At 41.4% G+C, this 22,088-nt stretch overlaps 1 protein-coding gene across 4 annotated transcripts in view; it reads left to right on the plus strand.

The window, feature by feature from the left end:
* grb10b (growth factor receptor-bound protein 10b) overlaps positions 1–22,088 on the plus strand; it is a 79,327-nt gene that overhangs the window by 6,833 nt on the left and 50,406 nt on the right. For all 4 annotated transcript variants that reach the window (XM_038711935.1, XM_038711937.1, XM_038711936.1 and 1 more), the window contains exon 2: positions 7,901–8,026. In XM_038711935.1, the coding sequence (XP_038567863.1) occupies positions 7,976–8,026 (51 nt within the window). In that variant the 5' untranslated portion in view covers positions 7,901–7,975. The remainder of the gene's footprint in view (positions 1–7,900; positions 8,027–22,088) is intronic.

The raw sequence follows: 22,088 nt of genomic DNA on the forward strand, positions 1-22,088 counted from the left end.
TGGTCTATTGAGAGTATAGGACAGACTGCTCTCAACTTGCTATAGGTGTATGACTAAAAGTGTATTAGTGATCAGAATCCCTACAGGATTGTGCATCTGCAGGAGCGGTTGGGTGTGAGATAGAAAAAAACAGTCCTGTGTAGATCTCCAACTCACACTCACATATTCTGCCATATGTTGCTCGCTTTCTCACATCATCATCTACACTATCCCTGACTCGCCCACAAATCAACGTGTGCCATTTCACGAGGTTGGGGTGAAAGAGGTTCGCTATATTGCACATGTTTTTTCACATAGTACCCTATATGGAAAGAATGTGCTCTCAGCATTCCAAAGATGACTGAGCAGAGCTGAACCGCCCCACGTTAAGCTGTGTCCAGTCCAATCAGCTGAAGTCAAGTTGACTGAGATGAACACATTTTACAGTCATATACACAGGGAACGTAGTTGACACAGCTGCACAGCTGAACTGTTCAGATGCTGCCATTGAGCACTATGTGGGGTTTTGCTTTATGGTTATTGAACCCAGAGATGCAGGTTCCATGTGTGTGAAAGAGGTTTAATTAATTCCAAATGTAACAAGAAAGGCTATTTATATAGTTATTTTCTTACAGTTTTGATATGTTAGATTTAAAAAAATCCAGATTGGCCTGATCTGACAATGAACAGCTCATCACTCTAGCTATTTTTTGGAGTGTAGACATGTAACAGTTCTTCTGTTCATGTACATGTTTTTATTTCGCGCTTGCTTTGGCAATGTAAAGTCTGATTCCCAAGTCAATAAAGCCCAATTGAAATTAACTGAATTGAAACCAGTATCCATATCAGTAACTCACACATTAGTGGCAGGTATGTTTCTCCCAATCTTCCCCTGCCATGCATTGGTACAGTAACATTACATGCTGTATATTTAAAGTCGTTTTTGGTTAAGTTACACATGAAGCATGAAATAACTGTTTATTCCTTGTGTTTCAGTTTAATTATTTTATTTGCCACAAACATTCCTTAAAGCACATTATGTAAGATTAGTTTTTTGTGTGATCTGGCGCCCCTACAGTTTGTAGTTGGAGTTGGAGTGTATTTCACCACTGTTGTAAAGAAGGACAGCTATATGTGTGTATTTGTTAAGATTATATTACTTATGATCAAAAACTAGTAACTAGTCAACAACCTGCAACATCAAGCAAGTGCGACAACACAAAGACATAGCAATATTATTGAATTGTCCCACTGTGTACACAGGAGGAAGGTCAGCTTGGTGTCTGTCTTGCAGCCTTTATTTCATAAAGCTCTCGCCAATGTCCGGGAGCCTCTTGCTTGTTCATTCTCTTTTTCTCTTATAAGACAGATGCCGAGCTGGCCTTCTTGCTGTTGGACTAGTAATTAATAACTTATTAGCTGGCTTGCTATGTCTTATATTTTGCGCTCGCTTGATATTTGTATGTGTTAACAAAGTTGTCGACATGAGCAAAATCAGCAAGGGGCTTCACAGACAGAGGTTTAGCCAGTAGCTATAAATCTCGAGTTGATGTTGGCAAAGATACTAGATAACACACTTGGATATTGGTAACGTTACTATAAGTGCTTATGCGTCGGTTGCTGTTTAGCGTTGTTGTCTAGCTTGGCTCCTTTTCTCTTCTTAGCGTCCTCTGTCAACGTCCTCTTCTGTCTCTTCACCTCTGCAATAAGCTAATAATTGCGATTTGAAAAAACGCAATTAGCTAATCGTGAAGACAGCGATGTAGGTTAATTATACAGTGCATCTGACCCGTTTTAAACACTTTCTTTCCTGTATTCTGGACACATTTTCTGCTCCAGTTTATGGTGGAAATGCCTTTATTTATATAAAGGGAAACAAAAAATTCAGCTAGCAGGGGACAATTCAGAAATATAAAAATATAACACAATACTGTATAATGCATTAATCAGCAGCTTGTTTTTTTTTTATAACTTAAGTAACTTTTTTTGGAAAATGCACATTTGTTTCTTCTATATTTCTATTGCATTGCGTGTTTTCTTATTGTGCAAATAAACCTTTCTCAACGCATTTTAATTTGTTAACATTTTGTGGTGTAAGCTATTTTTCAGAACATTTTTAACAAATGCTTTCAAAAAGTGATGGGGACAATATCAGCCATTTCAAAATTTAGCTCACGCCAAAGAGTAAAAGCCAGTCGGATATTTACTCTTGTCCAGTCACTTGCTTCTCACTTTCTCTTCCTCGCTTCCTCCGACGTCTTCTTCAGTCGCTTCGTACACTCTGCCATGATATCCATACCGAGCTAGCTTCTTCAAAAAAAACCACATCATACATTCTATACTTTTTGCTTCTTCTTATAGCTTGCTTGCTGAAAAGTTGTGTTTGTGCTGTAAACTGTTATGCCGTTGTTGTGATAAATGTCCTGCCCAGGATTCCAATGTTACATAGGCAGTAGCTGACACAGGGAGTGGAGGGGGTGCCACAGTGGCTCTCTTGAGGACTTTAACCCGTCCATTTGAAGATCAGTGATGTCACGCAGGATCCTGCTGTACTGTCTGTGTCAGCGATGCCCCGGGCTGCAGTGGAATTCCATAGATGACACAGGACCCAACACAAATGCGGCAGGCGTGGGACGTATTTATTCTCGTGTAGTCAGCATCATTATCACAGGATGAAATTTCATAAGTGAAAATATGAGGGCGGTTTATTATTGAGCTTAACCTTGTATGTAAATGCACCGTGTTCCAGTAAACCAAATGCAGCCTTCCAGGAACTCTTATGCATCAATTACAGCATTGCATCAATAAAACTCAAGTGACATTCATTTGTTTAAATGTTACGTTATGTAAGATTATAAACATCCCTAATCTGAATACTAAAACTGAGGCTCCAAAGTCTGATTTTCCAGCATTATCTTTGTATGTGTCTCTAAGGGAAATCATATTATAGAAACCAGATAGGATCCCTAATGTTCTGTCCACTTTTCCTCACCATGTCTGATTAAACAGCTTAGCATCTGTTTAGCATTTCTCATAAAAATATAATGTTCTCTGTGAGATGGTACCAATCGTCTTTTAAAAGAACACAAGTGATCAGAGGGAGATCAGAGAGTAATCAGAATCCCTACAAGATTGTGTGTGCAGGAGCGAACAGTAATGGTCAGAAATCCTGCAGGAGAGGTTGGTTGTGAGATAGAAAAAAACAGTCCTGTGCAGACCTCTACCCCAGGGTGTAGAAAATGAAACACTTTGTTTCTGACACTACCTGACCCCTAAAGGAATAAAAAAGTCCCCTTTTGACCTTATGATACCTAAGTAGGAAGCTTGCAATCGGGATGTGTGTGTGTGTGTGTGTGTGTGTGTGTGTGTGTCTGTCTATCTGTCATCATTTGATGCGTGCACACTCGTACACATAACATATTCTGCCATATGTTGCTCACTTTCTCTCATCACCATCCACCCTATCCCTGACTCGCCCACAAATCAACGTGTGCCATTTCACGAGGTTGGGGTGAAAGAGGTTCGCTGTATTGCACATGTTTTTTCACATAGTACCCTATATGGAAAGAATGTGCTCTCAGCATTCCAAAGATGACTGAGCAGAGCTGAACCGCCCCACGTTAAGCTGTGTCCAGTCCAATCAGCTGAAGTTAAGTTAAAGACTGAGATGAACACATTTTACAGTCATATACACAGGGAACGTAGTTGACACAGCTGCACAGCTGAACTTTTCAGAAGCTGCCATTGAGCACTATGTTGGGTTTTGCTATATGGTTATTGAACCCAGAGACGCAGGTTCCATGTGTGTGAAAGAGGTTTAATTAATTCCAGATGTTGGGTTGCTGTATTATTTTGTTACAGATTTGATGTGTTAGATTTTTTTAATTGTCTGATTTGACAATGTACAGCTCTTCACTCTGCCTATTTTCTTCCCAAATGGACAAGAGTGGAGAGATGTGACAGTTCTTTTGTTTGTGTACATGTTTTTATTTCGCACTTGCTTTGGCAATGTAAAGTCTGATTCCCATGTCAATAAAGCCCAATTGAAGTGAACTGAATTGACATCAGTATCCATATCAGTAACTCCACATTAGTGAAAGGTATGTTTCTCCCAATCTTCCCCTGCCATGCATTGGTACAGTAACGTTACATGCTGTATCCAACGAAGGTTAAAATCAAGGGCAACATGCTGTATATTAAAAGCCCTCTTTGGTTCAATTTAAACACTTTTATGTTCCAACAAGTTACACAATACAGACACCGTTATCCAGCATTTCAATTGCTCCAAAGAAATACTCTGTGTTGGTTCAGTAATAGCTTTGGCGACAGCAGAATGGCTGTCGTGAACATAAACATTCTCTTTGAACATCTAAATCACATATTTGATTTAATTCAGAAACAATGGATGTTGGATAAAGTTTTAGAGCCAGAAAATATGTTTTCTACTATATAAAATAAATGTGTTTTTGTGAACTGTAACAGAGTATTTCTAGGATCTGACTTAAAAGTAGACTGTTTTGCTCATCTATAAATACCCCCACTATTTAGAATGTTTTCCCAATTAGGACAGGAGCGGTGTGTGTGTGTGTGTGTGTATGTATGTATATATGTGTGTGTGTGTGTGTGTGTGTATATATATCATTTGCAAAGAAACATAGTCTGGAAAAAGTTTGTCTGAAAGTTGTTTTGATGCTTTATCCCTTTTTGGGGCGGTACATGACATTTACCCTCATGGTATTGGTTGCAAGCAGGCACAGTCCTGCAGCCTCTTTTGTCCTCTTAAAGGCCATCTTTGTTCTAGTGAGCTGGTAAGCTACTGTTCCACCAACATGTAAAAGAGGAGTGCTGCTCAAGGAAATGATTTACACAATCCGGGGTGAGAGTAAAGGAAATCCCTAACTCAATAATTGTCTTGCCCATTTGCTCTAGCGCAGTGTCATATAACAATGCATGTTCTAGCTCATTAAGTACAAATCACATTTATGCCACATTGGCTGTTTCCTGACGCAGAAATGTTTTGTGAATGATCTTGCAACTGGAAACTTGCATGACATTGCTTATCCGTGACAGTAAACATTAAAGTCCTGTTTTTTTTTTTTTTTTATGTATTTCATCACCATGCAGTAAAACAGTTACAACTATTTCGAAAAGTTTTCCTTGTAGATGTGATTGTGTGAAAGCTTTGATGTTGGAGAATAAGTCTCTTCCTTTTTCCCAAAGACCGTGTTTGCAAATTGGTTTTCTTTCAGATTTGGTTTCCTATGGGTCACCTTGTACCTTTTTAAAAAAATTAATTAATTATTAATTAGTTTCTACATTAAATAACAGCAACATCAGATGGATGTGAGTAAAGCAGAACACCTTCAGTAGAGTGTATAAGTCTCACCCAGTACGATGCTGGTGGAAAGGATTTATGATTTTATGCGTTTGAAGTCCACCAGCTAAAATTCTCTCTCATGCAATTCTGAGCAAAAATCACTTTAATTAATCCAGATGCGGTCACCTCACTGCTGGGTACAGCCACCTTACCCTAAAGTCCCCCTTTCTAGTGTGGCGACACCATCTGGATAATTGCTCTGTCAAGGTCAGAGATGGTTAGCTTTCAGTACACTGTTCAAGTGGAAGGAATCGAATCAAAGGGCTCTGTGAGGGTCTAATCCCTGCACTGGAATGGCTTTGATTGTGTCTGGGAGCAATTAAGCATAGGTGTGTGTGTGTGTTTGGTCAATATATCAGTCACTGAGAGTGACTGTGGCACATATGAGCACTTTGAAACTTGGTTTGCAAGATATTTTAGTGCTACATGGAACACCAGAGCCTTCCCATGTTTTATCATGCACAGATGAAGCAGTATTTACCCCGGTGATGTGGCCATACATATAATTCCGTGGTATTTCATGTATAATATTTAATCCTAAAACAATGAAGGTAGAAGTTTTGATAAGGATTTGAGCTTCAGTGAGGCACAGCCATTTTGTTTGTCAGCCAGTGTGTGGCGCCTAATGAGGGGCTATTCGGAGAGTTTAGGCTGATGTTAAGTTGTGTAGTTTTTATTGTAAACTGTGTGTCTGTAAATAATGTGTAAATGACGAGCTGTCCTCGCATGCATATATATATATATTTTTATTTATTTATTTATAAATAATATAGACCACACACCATGGGTTGTAGGATCTGGGTTCTTCCCTCTAACCTAAGCCAACATTAGAACTAAATCTAACAGGACTAAAGCCGTGGAAAAAATAAAAAAATAAAATAAGCAAAGCCATGAAAACAGGACAACTGGACCAATCAAAAAACAAAAGAACCAACAAAAGCAGAAATCTAAATCAAGTCGGTCACAAACACATCTGTCCTGTGCCAAGGCCAGAAGATGGAAAAAGAGAGAACCAAAGTTCCTGACCCCTCCTTAATTGTTTTCCCTCAATAAGACGGGACCAGATGCAACTAAGGGAAAACACAAGACGTCGGAAGAGTCAATCTCATATGCACATCAATACCAGCAGGGGGAGCGCATAACAACACCCGCGCACAGCCACACATGCGCATATGTAAACATTCACACACACGTGCCCACGTACAGGACACACAGTATTATGCATGCCGAAACGGGTGGAAGTGCAGAAGTGTACACACATATACACACTCTTCGGCCGCAAGGGCAGCCCGGTTACAACCGCTAATGCAAACATAAGATAATATTAGCTGTCTATAAAATGGCAGGTCATATTTTTAAAATACCAAGAGGGGGTCATGAACTGCTGCATAAAAGACCATCATAGTTGTGAGCCCAAGCTGCTTGGCTCCAAATATACCCTCGGGTCTAACTTAAGGTGCCTGGAGTGTATTTTTGGGTCAGTGTTTACAGGTGTTTGTTCAGTGGCAGCAGTGCCAAGAGGTTAATAGGATACCCACTTTAAGAAGTTCAAATAGACTGGAGTCCATGTTGAATATGTGGTTATTTTGACCCAAGGATGGCCGGGAGGGAGGCTTCAGAGAGGAGAAGAACACCTTTTAAAGTCCCCTTAGATACAACTTTTATTAGAGTTACATTGATCTACAAAGACCACACCTCAGCAAATTGTTCGGTAATTTATTCATAAGAAATCCATGTTAAGGTATAGTGAGATTGTCAGTTGGGTCAGGGTCAGAAAGGTAAAATTATTTAAAAAAAACCCCAAGATGACAAGACCCCGCGACCCTGTATGCAGGATAAGCAGTTGACGATGGATGGATGGATAGAAGACTCACCGTGAGGAAATATCTCATATTTAGGGTCTTCACGTTCCATAATACAGCCTGAATACATTTACTCATTTAAATTTACAAATATACTGCAGCGGAAGTGCGCCGGTAAAGCAGTACGTTTATCATCCAAATAAATGCCCCTGTGGTATACCTTGGCTCTAATTCATGCACTTTACCCTCAGCAATAAACATTACACCACAAAGTTAGTAATTTGAGTAACTTCTGTTGAACCACGTTCACCTCATTGGAAACCTGGATTTGATTAGTGCAAGTCTAGTGACCAAGAAGTTTAATTATCTTGCTACTGTTACAGAACAATTGGTCGTGTTGCAAAGCACCCTTTCAAGATTTGGAGTCTGTTACAAATCATAATTTTGGGACAACAGTGAGGTACATCAGCACTAAAGCAGATTCAGAATATGATTCAATTATTTTGCTTGCACTTCACAGTTTATACCCAACCACTGTTCCTACCTTGTTGCTTGTTGATGTTGTTTACTCTGTCTATGTGGGTTAAGAAGTGCTCTGTGCTATATCTGTCACCTCAGAACCTAGACTTCATCTTCCTTTCCTTCTGTCATTACCCTCTCCTTCCGTCATCCTTCCTCTCTCCCCCTTCTTCCATTTTAGTTTTCCACTTACCTCCATTTGTCTGCTCTTCTTCCTCTGCAGGTTCTGATCTGTCCATCTTGTATCGAAACTGATCCAACCAAGCAAATTGTCCGAAACAGCTGAGAAACACAAAACATGGCTGTGGCCGGATGTCCGGATTATTTCCTGCATCACCCAAATTATCAGGTAATTTGCAATTTCCTGTGTAGTTAAATATAGTTAAAATCTATATTTGAGCACAATTTATATTCTACTTTAACAACTCAACCAGTGTTTATAGGGATGAAATGTTGCCATTTTAGACTAGAAATGAAACATCCAAGACTAATCTGTCTGTATAACATTGATGTCAGTATAAGGTGCTCCCTAGAGTTGAACTCACCGAATTTAAGGTTTTAAACACAAAGTAACTTTATTTAAGTAGAAATGCTGACATTTCTAAAGTAGAAATGTGCCAGTGTTCCCATGAAATTACCCTGGATTATTTTATAGCGGCCAACGTTGCAACATGCACATAATTCATAAAATAAGCTTCTGGGAATTTGTTTGCTGGATGAGATTGAGATATCTAAACTCTGACTCTGTACAGACCAGGGACCTTATTATTTATGTATTTAATGTGGTAAAACTAATAATCTAGCCGAGAAGTACTCGACGTTCTGTGGATTTGCTTCCAAGAATTCCAAGAAATGGTAATCAGCCCTTTTAAAAGTTCTTCATAGCATATGTGTGGATAGTAACATAGATATTTGGTAAGAGAAAATATTAGTGTTATTGTATTTATAACTGTTCCTTTAAAAGTCTGACACTTGCGCTAATCCTATTTTTGTTACGCAGTATTAGCAAAATCCCATTGAGTTGCAGAGTCATGTATTTTGGCTAACGTGTTATAATCTTCCTAATTTGTGAGGTTGAATTTTACTCTATAAGCCAGATTTTTATTTTTTTTCATGTTTCTTGCATGCAGCTCAGAACGTGAGTTGTTACTTTGAGCTGTCAGTACAAACAATGGCCTCTAAACATCAGCTTGTAACCTGATGTGCTTGTTGTTATTGAGGGAGCAAGGGCAGTCTTGCCTTCTGGTCTAGTAGGTTTGTTCACACCATCTTCTGTAGAGCAAAGGGCTTCCAAACATATGTATTAGGGCAGTAGCACTATTAGCCTGTTCAGAAGCAACTCTGTTACTTGCTTGTCAGCTGAGCCATGGCTTTATCTACGACCTTTGACCTCAGCTAGAGGCAGCGAGTTCAGCCAGCTAGAGTCTCCCAGATCTCCAGAGCTTAGACAGAATCCAAACATCCACATTAGGGATTGTGCATATGTGTGTTTTTGTGTGCGCTTACATGCATGTATTTGTGTTTATATTGTGTGTGTGTATATGTATAATACATTTTTTTTCTGCTTTTCCACCTGCAAAGATGAATCCCCACATAATAGCATAATTTTAATGAAGCATACATTTAGTAACAGAACAGTTTAAGGAACTAACAAACAAAATCTACATAGAATAGGCATCTTCCCTTTGGCACAGTGAATCATCAGATACAGGCTGTGTTCGAAACGGGCTAAACTGCTGTCTCAGAAGGTGTCTAACAGGACAGCGAGGCATCGAGTGCCGGAGCTTTCGAAAACTGGTCAAGATGGCGGACAAATGAAGTTTGTTCAGTATGGTTTCTGAGGCGTCTGTTAGCCGCTTTTCAATAGCTAGTTAGCTTATGCTAAGGCTAGCGTCTCTTCTGACAACCAGAAGAGACGCACGGCGGCGTGCTAATGTCACACATTGCCGTAAGTGCTGCCCTAGAAGGCTGTTCGAAACTAATGTAAACAGAGCTGCCTTCACTTGAAAGTGATGCCTTCTGAGGCAGCTGTCTATTATGGTTTCGAGGCAGTAAGGCAACTGCCTTCCGTTTCGAACACAGCAAAAGTGTCCACAAATAGAGAAGTTCATATGTGTAGGCTAGTCTTCTCTGCTTAGCAGATGTGCTGAATGCATTCACACTGGTACAACGCTCCTTCTCTCAAACACACCAAGCCCTCAACATCATGTCTTGTCATTTACATGATTGAATAAACTGGAGATCCTCTTATTTGGAGGCTGTAAATCTTCATCATCTTCATCAACAGTTTGGATGGGTGCTGCTGGAGCTACAGTATGAGGACCTTTAATGTACATGCGCGCGCACACACACACACACACACACACACACACACACACACACACACACACTCTGCTGTTTGCAAAGCATTCAACTATAACAGATGTACCTTGACTTGCTGAATGAGAAAACCCATTCACTGTGAAAATCCAGGGTTATGGAAGATTTTCCCTGATAAAACTGCAGCAGCAATTCAAAACAGATTCAAGTGAAGATAACATTCATAGTAAACTCAACTCTGGTTATATGGCCACTTTAATCGTGTTTCTGTTTTATGATCATGACTGGCGGATAAATGTTGGTATGTGCAAAGCAAGGCAAATCTGGGGTGGTAATAAAGGATTGTTAGTGGCAGGATGTTAACTGATTAAAGAACTCTTAATCTGGAAACTACGGCACCTATAATACATTTTATAAGGTTACATAAATATAAATCCAACCTGGGCCGTCATGTAAAGTAAAACTTGATTAGATTAAATACTACAATGCTGCGTATGCAGAGCTCAAGGAATCTCTGTAAAAAATAATATTGCCATGTATAAAAGTTCTGTATGCCCTCCAGTGAATTACGCTTCTTCAAATCTATGTTGGATCACTGGATAAACAAGCAGTCCAGCACTTACAATAATAATTCTTGCTTAGAGAGAGTCTGAGATAGCCAGATTGTTTTATCTGATCCTAAACATTAATAAGATTGTGTGGTGTTTCCCATAACCTACCAGTGTTTCTAAGTATCACAAGATTGCATTTTGTTTTACTTGAGTTTTTGCAAGGTGAATATTTCATTGCATATCACACCATTTCACAAAACATGGATCAGTGTGGACCTGATATTGAGGCCAGGGTGACTAGGTCAACTTTAGCTTAATGTTTGCTTTTACTACACTTTCAGTACATTGGAGTTTGATCAGATGTACAACATCAGCATGAAGTGTTCCTTCTTTGACCATATCCAGGTTTTTCCAGTTCAGGGTCATGGACCCGTGGGATCTTATCCCAGCATGCATTATGTACCTATCCGTGCATTTATGGGCAGAAATCTGGCTGCAGGGATAGTAAGAGATTGTAACATGTTTTATTTTTATACCATACCTGCACGTCTAGCCCTTTCATGCATGGTGTCCACATTTGTGGACAGTTATTTTAACTTCATTTTGGGTTCATATATCATGGTTATGTTCGCCAAGCCACTTGAGAACCGTGTCATTTGATTGATAGCAACGTTGTAACAGTGGTTACTGTCTTGTATTCCAAATATTCATTGCTTAATGACCCCATCGATCAAAGATGGCCGATTGTTAGTGAGGCAACTAGGTAGGGCTAGTTCATCAAGGTTTTCAGCTAGTGAACAGGATGGTGTATCAGTCAGGACACAGGAATGAAGACGAGGAGATGTAATTCCTTCCTTTAACTGTATTGAGCTCCAGCAGTACTCATCAGAACATTACAATGTCCATCTGTCATTATAGTCTGTATGAAACCAAATAAATCACCATTAGGTACTTAAATTACTATGCAACGTGAATAATAAATCCACATACATAATGTAATTAAGTCATCCAACATAAACATCTCAAAACATTGCTATTCCCCTTTAAACATAAGTTTACAATTACAGAAATGTGAATATTACTCCTTGGAAAGACATAAGGAGCATCACGTAGCTCACTGACCAGTTTACATCATAGATTGCATTGAAAGGGGGTTCACATAAGGAGCAATGGCGACACCCTCTGCCTAGCCGAGGCTACTACACAATAGCATCTGCACATGGTCTAATGAACACGATACGAACACTCCTTAATTCAATGTTATAGGTGTTACTGCGTAACTTAGACATCAGAAGGCTCACACCAGTTAACTTATGATTTCCTGCAGTGTTTTACAGCATGAACATTGTGCTAACATTAGAAATCTCACTCATCACGCTGGCCACATGTGAATGCATGTTAACTCTACAATACAGACACAAACACAACAAAGTTGCAGTCACTTACTTTTCGTCATTAACTCAACACACGGAATATTGGAAGCTGGATCATTCAGGAGGAAATAAACATGCTAATCGTCACACGTACGTGGGCTAAACTATGCCCGTTCCCACTATAGCCAACAAACTAGCTCTACCATAACCACAGAAGAAGAGTCTTAAAGCGGCAGGCCCCCAGAAATGTCAGAGCCTTTTATACAGTGATGGCCATGTGCTAAATGCTTCAGGCATACCTGTGAACAACTTTTACTTAAGGAGGTCAATTAAGGTAAAAAAAAATAGATAATATAGTAGGGGGGGCACCGCCAAGCAAAAGTACTTAAACGATGAATCAATTAAATAATCTGTAGAAGCTTCGAGTACTAAAATCATCGTTAGCTGCAGCCCAAGTAGAATGTACAGTTAAGTACGATTTACATGTTTGTTTATAAACTAAATTTATACAAAAAAAAACAACTGGAGTGAAATTTGTGGTATTTACATTTGGGATACTAATGTGTGTGTGTGTGTATGTATGTATGTATGTATGTATGTATGTATGTATGTATGTGTGTATATATATATATATATATATATATATATATATATAGCCATCTCTTCAGTAGACAGCGGCGGAGCGGCAGGGCTCCATTGAAGAGGGCTACGCCTGTGCTAATAGAACTAGTCACAGCCTCACACAGGCTCCGCCCTCTACTGGACTCTATTGGTAGAGTAGGTGGAGCCCAATGACTGTCCGCCCAGCCGCGACAAGCCAACGCCTACCACACCGACAGGATCGGCCACAGGCCACCAGCCACAGGCCCTAAACCACCTTCATCCCAAGCGATATGGCAGTAGGCCACCCCTTAGCAGGTCACTAGACCGATAGGGGTGTGGCATGACCAAGAGGGATCTGATTCAGCCAGATCCAACACCCAGACTGTCCTGATCCCTCACAGGGACGTCCGGCTTTTTTGTGGAAAGCCCTCCCCAGCAACCACTAGTCTATCATAGACACCGGCCCCTCTTTTCACAGATCCTGGGTTGCACCTGCGAGCACAGATCCTGAGAAGGAGCCTGACACATCCAAGAGGTAAAAACGCACGAATGGGCATGGTGAAGACCACGCCGCCGACACTCACCCCGCTGAAGAGGGCGGTAGACACTGCCACACCCCACGTGGAGTGAGCCTGGACCACCGAGGATGGGTCGTTTCCCGTCTGCGCATAGGCCTGTGAGATACAGTCACAAAGCCAGCCGGCTAGACGCTTCTTGGATAGAGCCTTACCGATCGCACCAAAGCAAACGAACAGTTGATCAGTGTGACTAATGGCGGACATGCGCTCTACATAATGTGTTAGGGCACGCACTGGACACATCAGATGCAGGATGGGGCGGAGGGTGTAAGGCATTCAAATTTATTGTTCTTGACCTGAACAAGCTCCTTATGTTCTTGGGAACAAAGGAGGGCTTCGGTCCTAACAAAGCAGCACTGTGGTCACCACGAAGTAGCATGCAGCTGGGATTAACTGACAGGGCACACAGCTCACTCACCCTCTTGGCAGAGGTCAGAGCAAGTAACAAGGCTGTCTTAAGAGATAGCATCTTCAAGGAGGACTGCTCCAGGGGCTCGTAAGGATTCGACCGTAGAGCAAGGGATGTTGCAGTGAAGTAATTTACACCGGAGCAATATGTTAGGGCACCAAATTAGCTAACCTTTAAAATAAACAGTAAAACAACACGGCAACACGATGACACTTACACTAACTCGGGTCAGGTACAGCTGATGGCAATCCATCCATGAACCGTTTCAGAGCTCGTTACGGTTGTGGAAATTTTGAAGCACTCATTTATTAATTTAACACGACCTGAAATGACAAGGTGAGATAGCTGCTGCATACACCTTAATGGTTGAATGTGACAGTCCCTTCTCCATCAGGCCTTGAAGGAATGAAAGGATTAAGTTAGGGGATCCATTTCCCTCTCGGTGCACCAGTACTGAAAGCCCAGCCACTTAGCTTTGTTGCAGGAAGTGAGTCAAGGGGTGCGCTGTCAGTTGAGGAGCGTTGTGAATAAAGAGCTGGAACGCTTCTTCGGCCCTCTCCACTGCCAAACCCTCCATAAAAGGATGTTTGGCCCAAGGGGGGCTGCAATTGAAAAGGGTCGAACCGTCCGTGGTGTCCATGAACGCACCACGGCCGGTTGCTCTGATAACCTAAGACGGTGTTATTGTCAACTCGTCGCCGGCCACAATATGGCTACCGTGTGAATAGGCCGCGAGGCAGGGCATCCCCGGAACTGGCGAGCTATGGCGGTCAGAGCGCGGTCTTCTTCTGTCTCCCTCTGGCTATAGCGGGTTAGCTTTGCATTAGCTTGGTTGCTACCGACACAGCTAATCTCCTGTGTGCTTGAAAATTTCAGCGGAGCAGCTGTTACCTGTGCGGCATGTCTGTTTGTGTGACAAAAGCAGAGTCCCGTTAGACCACTGCTTTGCCTCACTATCACAGCAGAAGCCGCTTATTCGGTTGTTATGTCGTGAGAGCGATTTGAAGCGGCGATCGGACCTCCAGGCTTGGCTGGGCGGGACGGCGGAGCCCTTGCCTGAGCCGGTTCTCTGGACCTGGCTTCTCTTGACCTGGCTTCTCTGGGTGGGCGCGGCGACTCCCCTGGGGCTCCTTAGGAAGATGTCGGTGACGCCAAGGGGGATTTAGCCTGTCTGCGAGCTCGCTGTCTGAGGGTGGCGTTGTGGCAGTGGGCCTCGCCTCCACGGCTATGTGCCAGCGGCAGATGACGGCTGAGCTGCGCCTTTTCCTCTTCCAGCCTTCGAAACCGCTGGGTGGCAGAAGAGATCGACCCGAAAAGGCCCTCCGTGGAAATTGGGGCTCCCAGCAGCTCCTCCTGATCCTTTCCATGGAGGAAGGGAGCCGACTGTGGCTAAGGACATCACCTGCCCTGCAGCAGTGGCAACTCCCTGAACCAGATTGTTCATCTGCGATGAGGGTAGGACGACGTGCATAGACGAGCTTCCATCAACGGCAACTCCATCCGTGGAGGTGAAAGACAGTGGGCGATCGGCGTCTGCTGAAGAGAAAAAGATGCTAGGCAGTGTGAACACTGCTATTTATACGATTCGCACGTATCGATAGTGGCGTCTCATTGCTCGGCTACTTTCACTAAGCAAATTTCAGTGGGTGAATACGTGCGTGTGATAGGAGGAGAGGTAATACCCATGGAGTCCAGTAGAAGGCAGAGCCAGGATGAGATAGAACTACTATATTAACTATGTGATCTGTTACATTTGGGATATTGATATGTTATAACTGAGACAGTGTTTCCTCTAGGATTTTTTTCAGCAGCGGGGGGAGGACAAACAGTACCCATTATTGGGCCATTATTAGTCTACTGGAGGAACTACAACCTTTAGATCTGGAGAAAGTAATTTGGTTGGTTCTGTTGCTCCACAGTGTTTTTACAGTCACCCCTAAGCCTTGTACCAGAACATGGTTGGTTTACATGGTTTAATTTTCAAAAAACACCATATTTTTCTCATACTGCACATTGCTGCAGCTCTTCTTTTCTCCCTATGTGTTGTACACTCCGCTCTTGAGCTACAGAGTGATGCATCTTACTTGTACAAAATCTTTGTTGGTAGTTGCACATGCGCAGTTCCCAGGTAAGTACTACTAGCCAATCAGAAGCAGAGAAGGGCGGGCCGTAAGAAACAAGGTAGTGTGATCCAAATCAAAGCTGCTTCAGACTGCGACCATAACTTAGCTGATGGTATAAGTTACTCACAAGTCCACAACCACGCAACATCATTGTTCCACATCTTACCATAAACCACTACAAACAAATCACCATATTTCAACTCAATTTTACATAAAAATTGGGCAAACAATTTGAACATTTGCTCAGTAGCTTTCACATCAGGTGTAACATTAGCATTATAGCTATAACTTTAGCTGTGTTAGCCAACGTTTACAACAACTCCGCACTTAAACAGTCTGTGAAGTTACATTGTCGTGTTTATTTTAAACATTATTCACAACCAATAAAGCAAACTTACAGGTGGTGATTGTGAATTTCCAGGCCCAAACAGAGTCGGAGTTGCATCGTCTTTTAGGACTTAACGTTGAACTGTTGCCGGTGTTCTGACGATCTATGCTGCCTTGCCGAAAAATGCTACCATAGCGCAAATCGATAGACTCGACTCTACTCGGCCCTGCTCCGTTTTCCTTTGCAGATAGTACCCAGAGATAGTACGTAGCTTGTCGTCATAGCGACGCCACACACAACTGCCGCGACATAATGTTCAATGCGACACACACCAGTGATCCACACAGCTTTCTCTTTTTTTAAATTAAAACGTTTTCACGTTACATTTTAGTATCCCTCAGCTCGCTTGGAATCTCGATGGAGGTGAGGTGAAAAAAGTACCTGGAAGCAGGTACAGGTACAACATTTCTACAATGGAAAACCAAACAAATGCGAGGTTCGAGCCAAAGGGCCTCCGCTCAGAGTAGCTTGTTTAGAGGGCATGCCTGACCCCGCTAGCCGCTTGGCCAGCTTTATGACTCGTTTTCATTGTGATGTCACAAGTAAAGGAAGTGAAGGGCTGGACTACAAACGATCTGTTTTCAAGAGGTTCAGAGCAGAGCTTTCTGTGGGAGATGGGAACTCCCTTTGGGCTGGACTTTGGGATTTTTCACTTTGCAAACCTGTTACATGCACAAAAAGATATATAACTCAATAACGGAGAGGGGAAAAGCCAAAAAGCATAATACCACCTCTTTAAAATCCAAAAAGAAATGTCTCCTCATTAGCTTAAAAGGACTAGTTTGCACCACTAATTAGCTTTACTAACCTCAGCTCCTCCATTCACTTCCGTCCTTTCTTTTCCAAAACCACTTTTTCAGACTGAAAACTGAAAAATAGCTGCAGGCTACGTCAGTTTAGTCTATGTTTGTACCTGATGTTCTCAACTTTGGACAAGTAGGCAGTAATTAAATACAGCTTCCAGTTACTTTCTATAAATTGAGCTAATGTTAAGTTAGCTATGTAGCTGCTGTAGAAGCTTTCCTGCTCTGCTCAGTCTGAAGTGGAGGGGAGATGTTAGCTAACTTAGCGCTAACTGGCTTCACTTTTCCAGCAGGTGGGAAACAACAGACTGTTCTTGGTCTTGAGAAGCTAACACATTGTAACAGACACCGTACATTTACTGCCAGAATATTTTCCTCCGCTCGCGTTCACCGTCACTTTCTGCCACTCGGACAATCAAACACTCGCTACGCACCTCCCGATTCATAGTTACGCTGCTCTTATAACACCATCTGTCACGTATGTTCTGCATAGACTTAGGAGAGGAAGCGAGCCGAGCACTGAGTGCTGCCATGCTCACACAGTGTTCCTCGCGTCAGTACATTAGCTGCAAGCGTTCACACGAAACGCGAGAAGGCGATTTTAATGCGATAACGTGAATAAACACAACTCGCCATTACTACAACTGTATGAACCCAAAGTAAACATTTTGCTGTGATTAAATAGCAATAAATGGATTAAACTGATGCCGAAATAACTACAACATGATGCAGATTTGTTAAACATATGAATTCATGCGTTGTCAGGTCTGTCAGCAAGACAACAACTTCTAAAATTTTTGTTTTCTGAATGGAGTTTGGATTGATCGGGGCTATGCTATAACTTGGTCACAGTAAAGTACAATGATAGCTGGAGTAAAGTTACAGACACATGTTTTCTGAACTCACCAGGTAGTTCAACCTCCTTGCTTTCTTTTCTCCAAGTAATGTCCAGTTTTGTCTGGTTTTTATATAAATATGAAGTCGTAGTCCAACAGTGCTAACGTCGCTAAGAACAGCACCGGATGTGCACAGAAGCTAGCTGCTGAGAAACTCCAGTGAAGATAAATCAACGTTGAAATAACAAAAACTAAAATAAAAAGCTAATTTGATAAAAGCAGTTTACTCCAAGCTCCTCCCACAAGTAAACGGCGTAGTTGTCAAAGCAGAATCCGACCGACTACGGGTGTTTATTTGTCCAATGGTTACATTGCTGCTCCCTGCTCCTCTCCCCCAAGTTTAGCAACTCTCAGCCAGCTAGCAGATTTTCAATCCCCCGCTCTGCCTGGCCCTCTCCACACATCGCTCTGAAGCCATCGGTGACGTACGGACAATCTCAACACTGATAGGCTATCGCGACTCAGTGTAATGCGACTTTCTCGCTTGAGTTTAAAATATTCAACTCACGCGAATTCCTTTGCGTTGCCTTCGTGTCCCTGGCCCCGCCCCCTTCGCTTCTCTACATCTCTACGTCTTTGCATTTACTTTGTATGTAAAGTCACCGCCCCGAACACTCGCTTCGCGGTTGGTCTGAAAGCACCATTACAATATTCCATATTGTCAGGTGGGGCATTCTATGCCTTTTTTTCATGGTGTCCATACGTTTTTTAATTAATTTAATTGTTAAAAATGTAAATGGATTTCAATTTTAGCACAATTGAGTTGTAAAAAGAATCTTAAAATATCTAGGTAATGTTTTTAATAATTCATGCATGAAAGGGCTAGGGTTTAAACAATAACCAAACTTTTGTTCTCACCTCATTCTGAATTTAGTACATTTTTCGTAATGGATAGGGACCAGTGGCATAAGTTGGATAACAAAATAAGCGGCATTATGTTTTCAAAAATACTGTAATTTTTCAGCTTTCTTTCTTTTTGTGTGTTTTTAGGCTTCAAATCACTTGGATCGTGTATAATAAAAACCTCTTACACTATATATATATATATATATATATATATATATATATACAAAGGCCATCATTATCATTGGGCTACACTGCCAACTCACTGTACTATCACAATGTGCAACAGTTTGTTCTGTAGTGGTAAGTAGCTAAGACTAGTCTAGCAGCTTATCATTCAAAGCAGATCATTGAAAGTGTTATAGAAATCCTAATTCTACTGAACTCTCATAGATAAATGTCAAATTGTCTAGTAACAGCATTGCCAACAATAGCTAACTAAATAAGTGGGTAATGTTTTGATAGATTTACTTAAATTAGGGGGAAAAAAGATTATTAAAAAAACCTGAACCACCTATTGTGATGTAAATATATGTCATAGCCCAGACTGTCAGTGGCTCAGCTGTGCAGTGACAGCAGCTACAGCGGGGTTTCCACTGTATAACCAAACAGATAAACGAAGCACTAGAGCAGACATTAGTGTGACCTCCTGATCTCATTCCGGTTAATTATGTAAGAAGGGATTTCCACTTGCTGTCTAATGTTCATGTACGTTAACTCAGTTAGCTGCTGTCAGCAAGAATGGTCTGCCAGAAGCAAGTTGTGGACTCTTGAGTCCCACATCTCTAAAGCTTTCTGGAAATGTTTAGTTCTTGGCAAATCTAATGGAAACTGCAATTTTATACTGTTTAACTTGAAATGTTTTAATGGATCAAGTCCCTTCTCAGCTACTTCTTAGCCAAAAGCCTCTTAGTAAGTCGAGTATTGATTATATTCAATCCTGTCATAACATTTAACCTCAGTCTGACCTCTTAAAGGCGTATCTTTGACATGCATCTCAGGCTTTTCCCTTTGTTTGAGGCCCAATCCCCAGACCTTTGTGTCTGTCCTGCTTTCAATACCTTAACCTGGTCTCTGGCCTTCCACTGACCCCTTTTAAAAAGCTGGACCCTCAGCCCCTTGGCTTTTATCTAGAGTTTCTTTCAACTTCATCAATATGAGACCTTTTATGTGCTTCTTGTCAAAACTGTTTTGACCCCTATTTAAGAACTTAAGCAACGTGTGTGTGTGTGTGTGTGTGTGTGTGTGTGTGTGTGTGTGTGTGTGTGTTTGCGTGCGCCTGTGCTTTTGTGTCCGTGTGTAAAAGACTGGTTAGTGTGAGAGAGACTGAGGAGCAGGCTGAGAAAATGCAAGAACAAGGCTAAAAGCAAGTGAACATCTGTGTGTTCACCAGACAAAAAGCGTTGGCTTTTATTTTCTTATTTCCTTTATCTTCTTTGTACTCTCAACCTTATAGGCTTCAACAAACTAAATGCTGAGTTACACACACACACACACACACACACACACACACACACGCACACACACATTAAAGTTGTGCTGTACCATCCCACCAACAAAACAGCGTCCCAGTGCTGACTGGGTAGGGATCAGTCACAGTCTGGTAGCTGGACCCCCAGACGGTGCGGGTTGATGATAGATTTTGCTATGTCACGGGAACAAACTGGGTGATGCGGTGGTTATTTGACTTTTTTAAATGATTATTTCAAAAGAAGGTTAGTCCCATTAAGGTCCAAATCTATTTTTTGATCTGGCCAAGACGACTGGAACTCAAGACAATACAAAGACAGAACAATGCAATGTAATGATTGGATGCGGTTGGGTTAGTTGGTATAGAAGAGGGGTTGGAGGGGTGGAGGTGGACAGAACCATATACTGACAATGAACTTCCAGTTATATCCAGTTTAGTCTGAATACTGACACCAGTATAGACACCATAGAGGAACACTCATGACTTATTTTTCACTGAACATAAAAGAGAAAAACTCAGCCGAGCCCTTTTGAAGAACGGAAAATTCTACTTCAAGCTTTATTCTCACAGTGAGTCTATTCTCTTGGAACTGCTCATTAAGTCTTGTTAGTAAAGTTACTTTAAATGTCACAGATGCTGTAGGACTTGAAAAAGTGTGGTAGAATTTGAGCTCTAACAGTTAGAGATCGGCAGACAGATTTGGAATTGTAAATGCTTTTGGTTTGTTTTATTATTTAGGATAAAGAATTGTTGTTACAGCTCATATCGCAGTAGATTTCTGTGCACGTGCAACGCTGGGAAACAAAGCAAAGCATGCAGAGAGACTAGTTGTTTCAACAGCGATAACACTTTGCTCGGTGGCAGCAGACCCTACTCCATTTAAGATTTTACATAACTGTTCAGGGTCTAAAGAATTGCATGATGGATTCCAGGACCATCATCATTTAATCACTGTAACTCTGTAGCTTAGAACATTTGGTACAATAACATGTATCATAGAAAAAAAGGTGTGTAAAAAAATCCAGCTCTGCCTGCATTATCTGTCACTACTTTAAATGAGGCAGAACAAGCAACCGCAGCAGCTTTTAATACAGCATCAGAAGAGGTCTAGCAGCATTTTTTTCCTGAACATGTTAGCACCCTGGTACGTTCTGTTCCCACTCCTGCTGTTAGGCACTGCGCGGGACGCCAGTCTGCACACACACGCACACACACGCGCACACACACACAATGGGTAACACACAGTGATACTCTTTAGTAGTTGCAAGTGCTAGAAACAAATCAAAATCAAATATACTTATGTTTACATAAAACACACTTAACCTTTTGGTGCTGATTTTTTTTTTCTTACTGAACAATTTTGCAGGGACTGGACATATGATGGAGAAGGAAAAGTCAAACCAGGACCTTGTGGTTTAATGGTATCTCAAACTGCTGGTCGTCTGTACTCTCATACGCACCTGGCCATGTTCACACACTGTTTGTGGGATGTAGCTGTATTTACACATGAGCAGTGTAGAAAGGGGGGTTATTTTAGTTCAACTACTTTATGTACTCGGTTTTCTGAACTGCTGACCATTTCTGCTTCAGGTTTTGTCTTCCCTGATCCGTTTGGATTTCGTAAAAAATGTTTTAATGTAGTTGTGGCTTTAGCTCCGAATGGGACACATTTAAAAATAATAAAATAAAATAAAAATGTTAAGATGAATTTTGGATCAAGCACGCCTTACTATCTTTTGAAGGCCAGTGTTTTACATGGTCTTGTAGATCTGTGAGATTCAACAGATATTGTGGGCAATATTTGCTGCCTCTTTCTTCTTTGTACACTTGTGCAACTGCTCTGAACACAGCAGTTCTGTATCTCTGCGTCTATTGCTATGCTTCTGTACTAGAATATGTCTCTTCAGCAACTTTGACCCTTTTTTATGTTAGACACTAAGAACTTTCTGTACCTGTGTACTGTGTTTGAAATAATCCCACATACTGTTCTTGAATTTGTGACCACTCATCGGGACGCTCGGAGATCATGGCTCTGCATAACATAACATTTCTCT

The sequence above is a fragment of the Micropterus salmoides genome, unplaced genomic scaffold, assembly GCF_014851395.1.
Source record: "Micropterus salmoides isolate LMB-PRFRI ecotype aquatic unplaced genomic scaffold, ASM1485139v1 Ms_hic_scaffold_11, whole genome shotgun sequence".
NCBI lineage: Eukaryota > Metazoa > Chordata > Actinopteri > Centrarchiformes > Centrarchidae > Micropterus > Micropterus salmoides.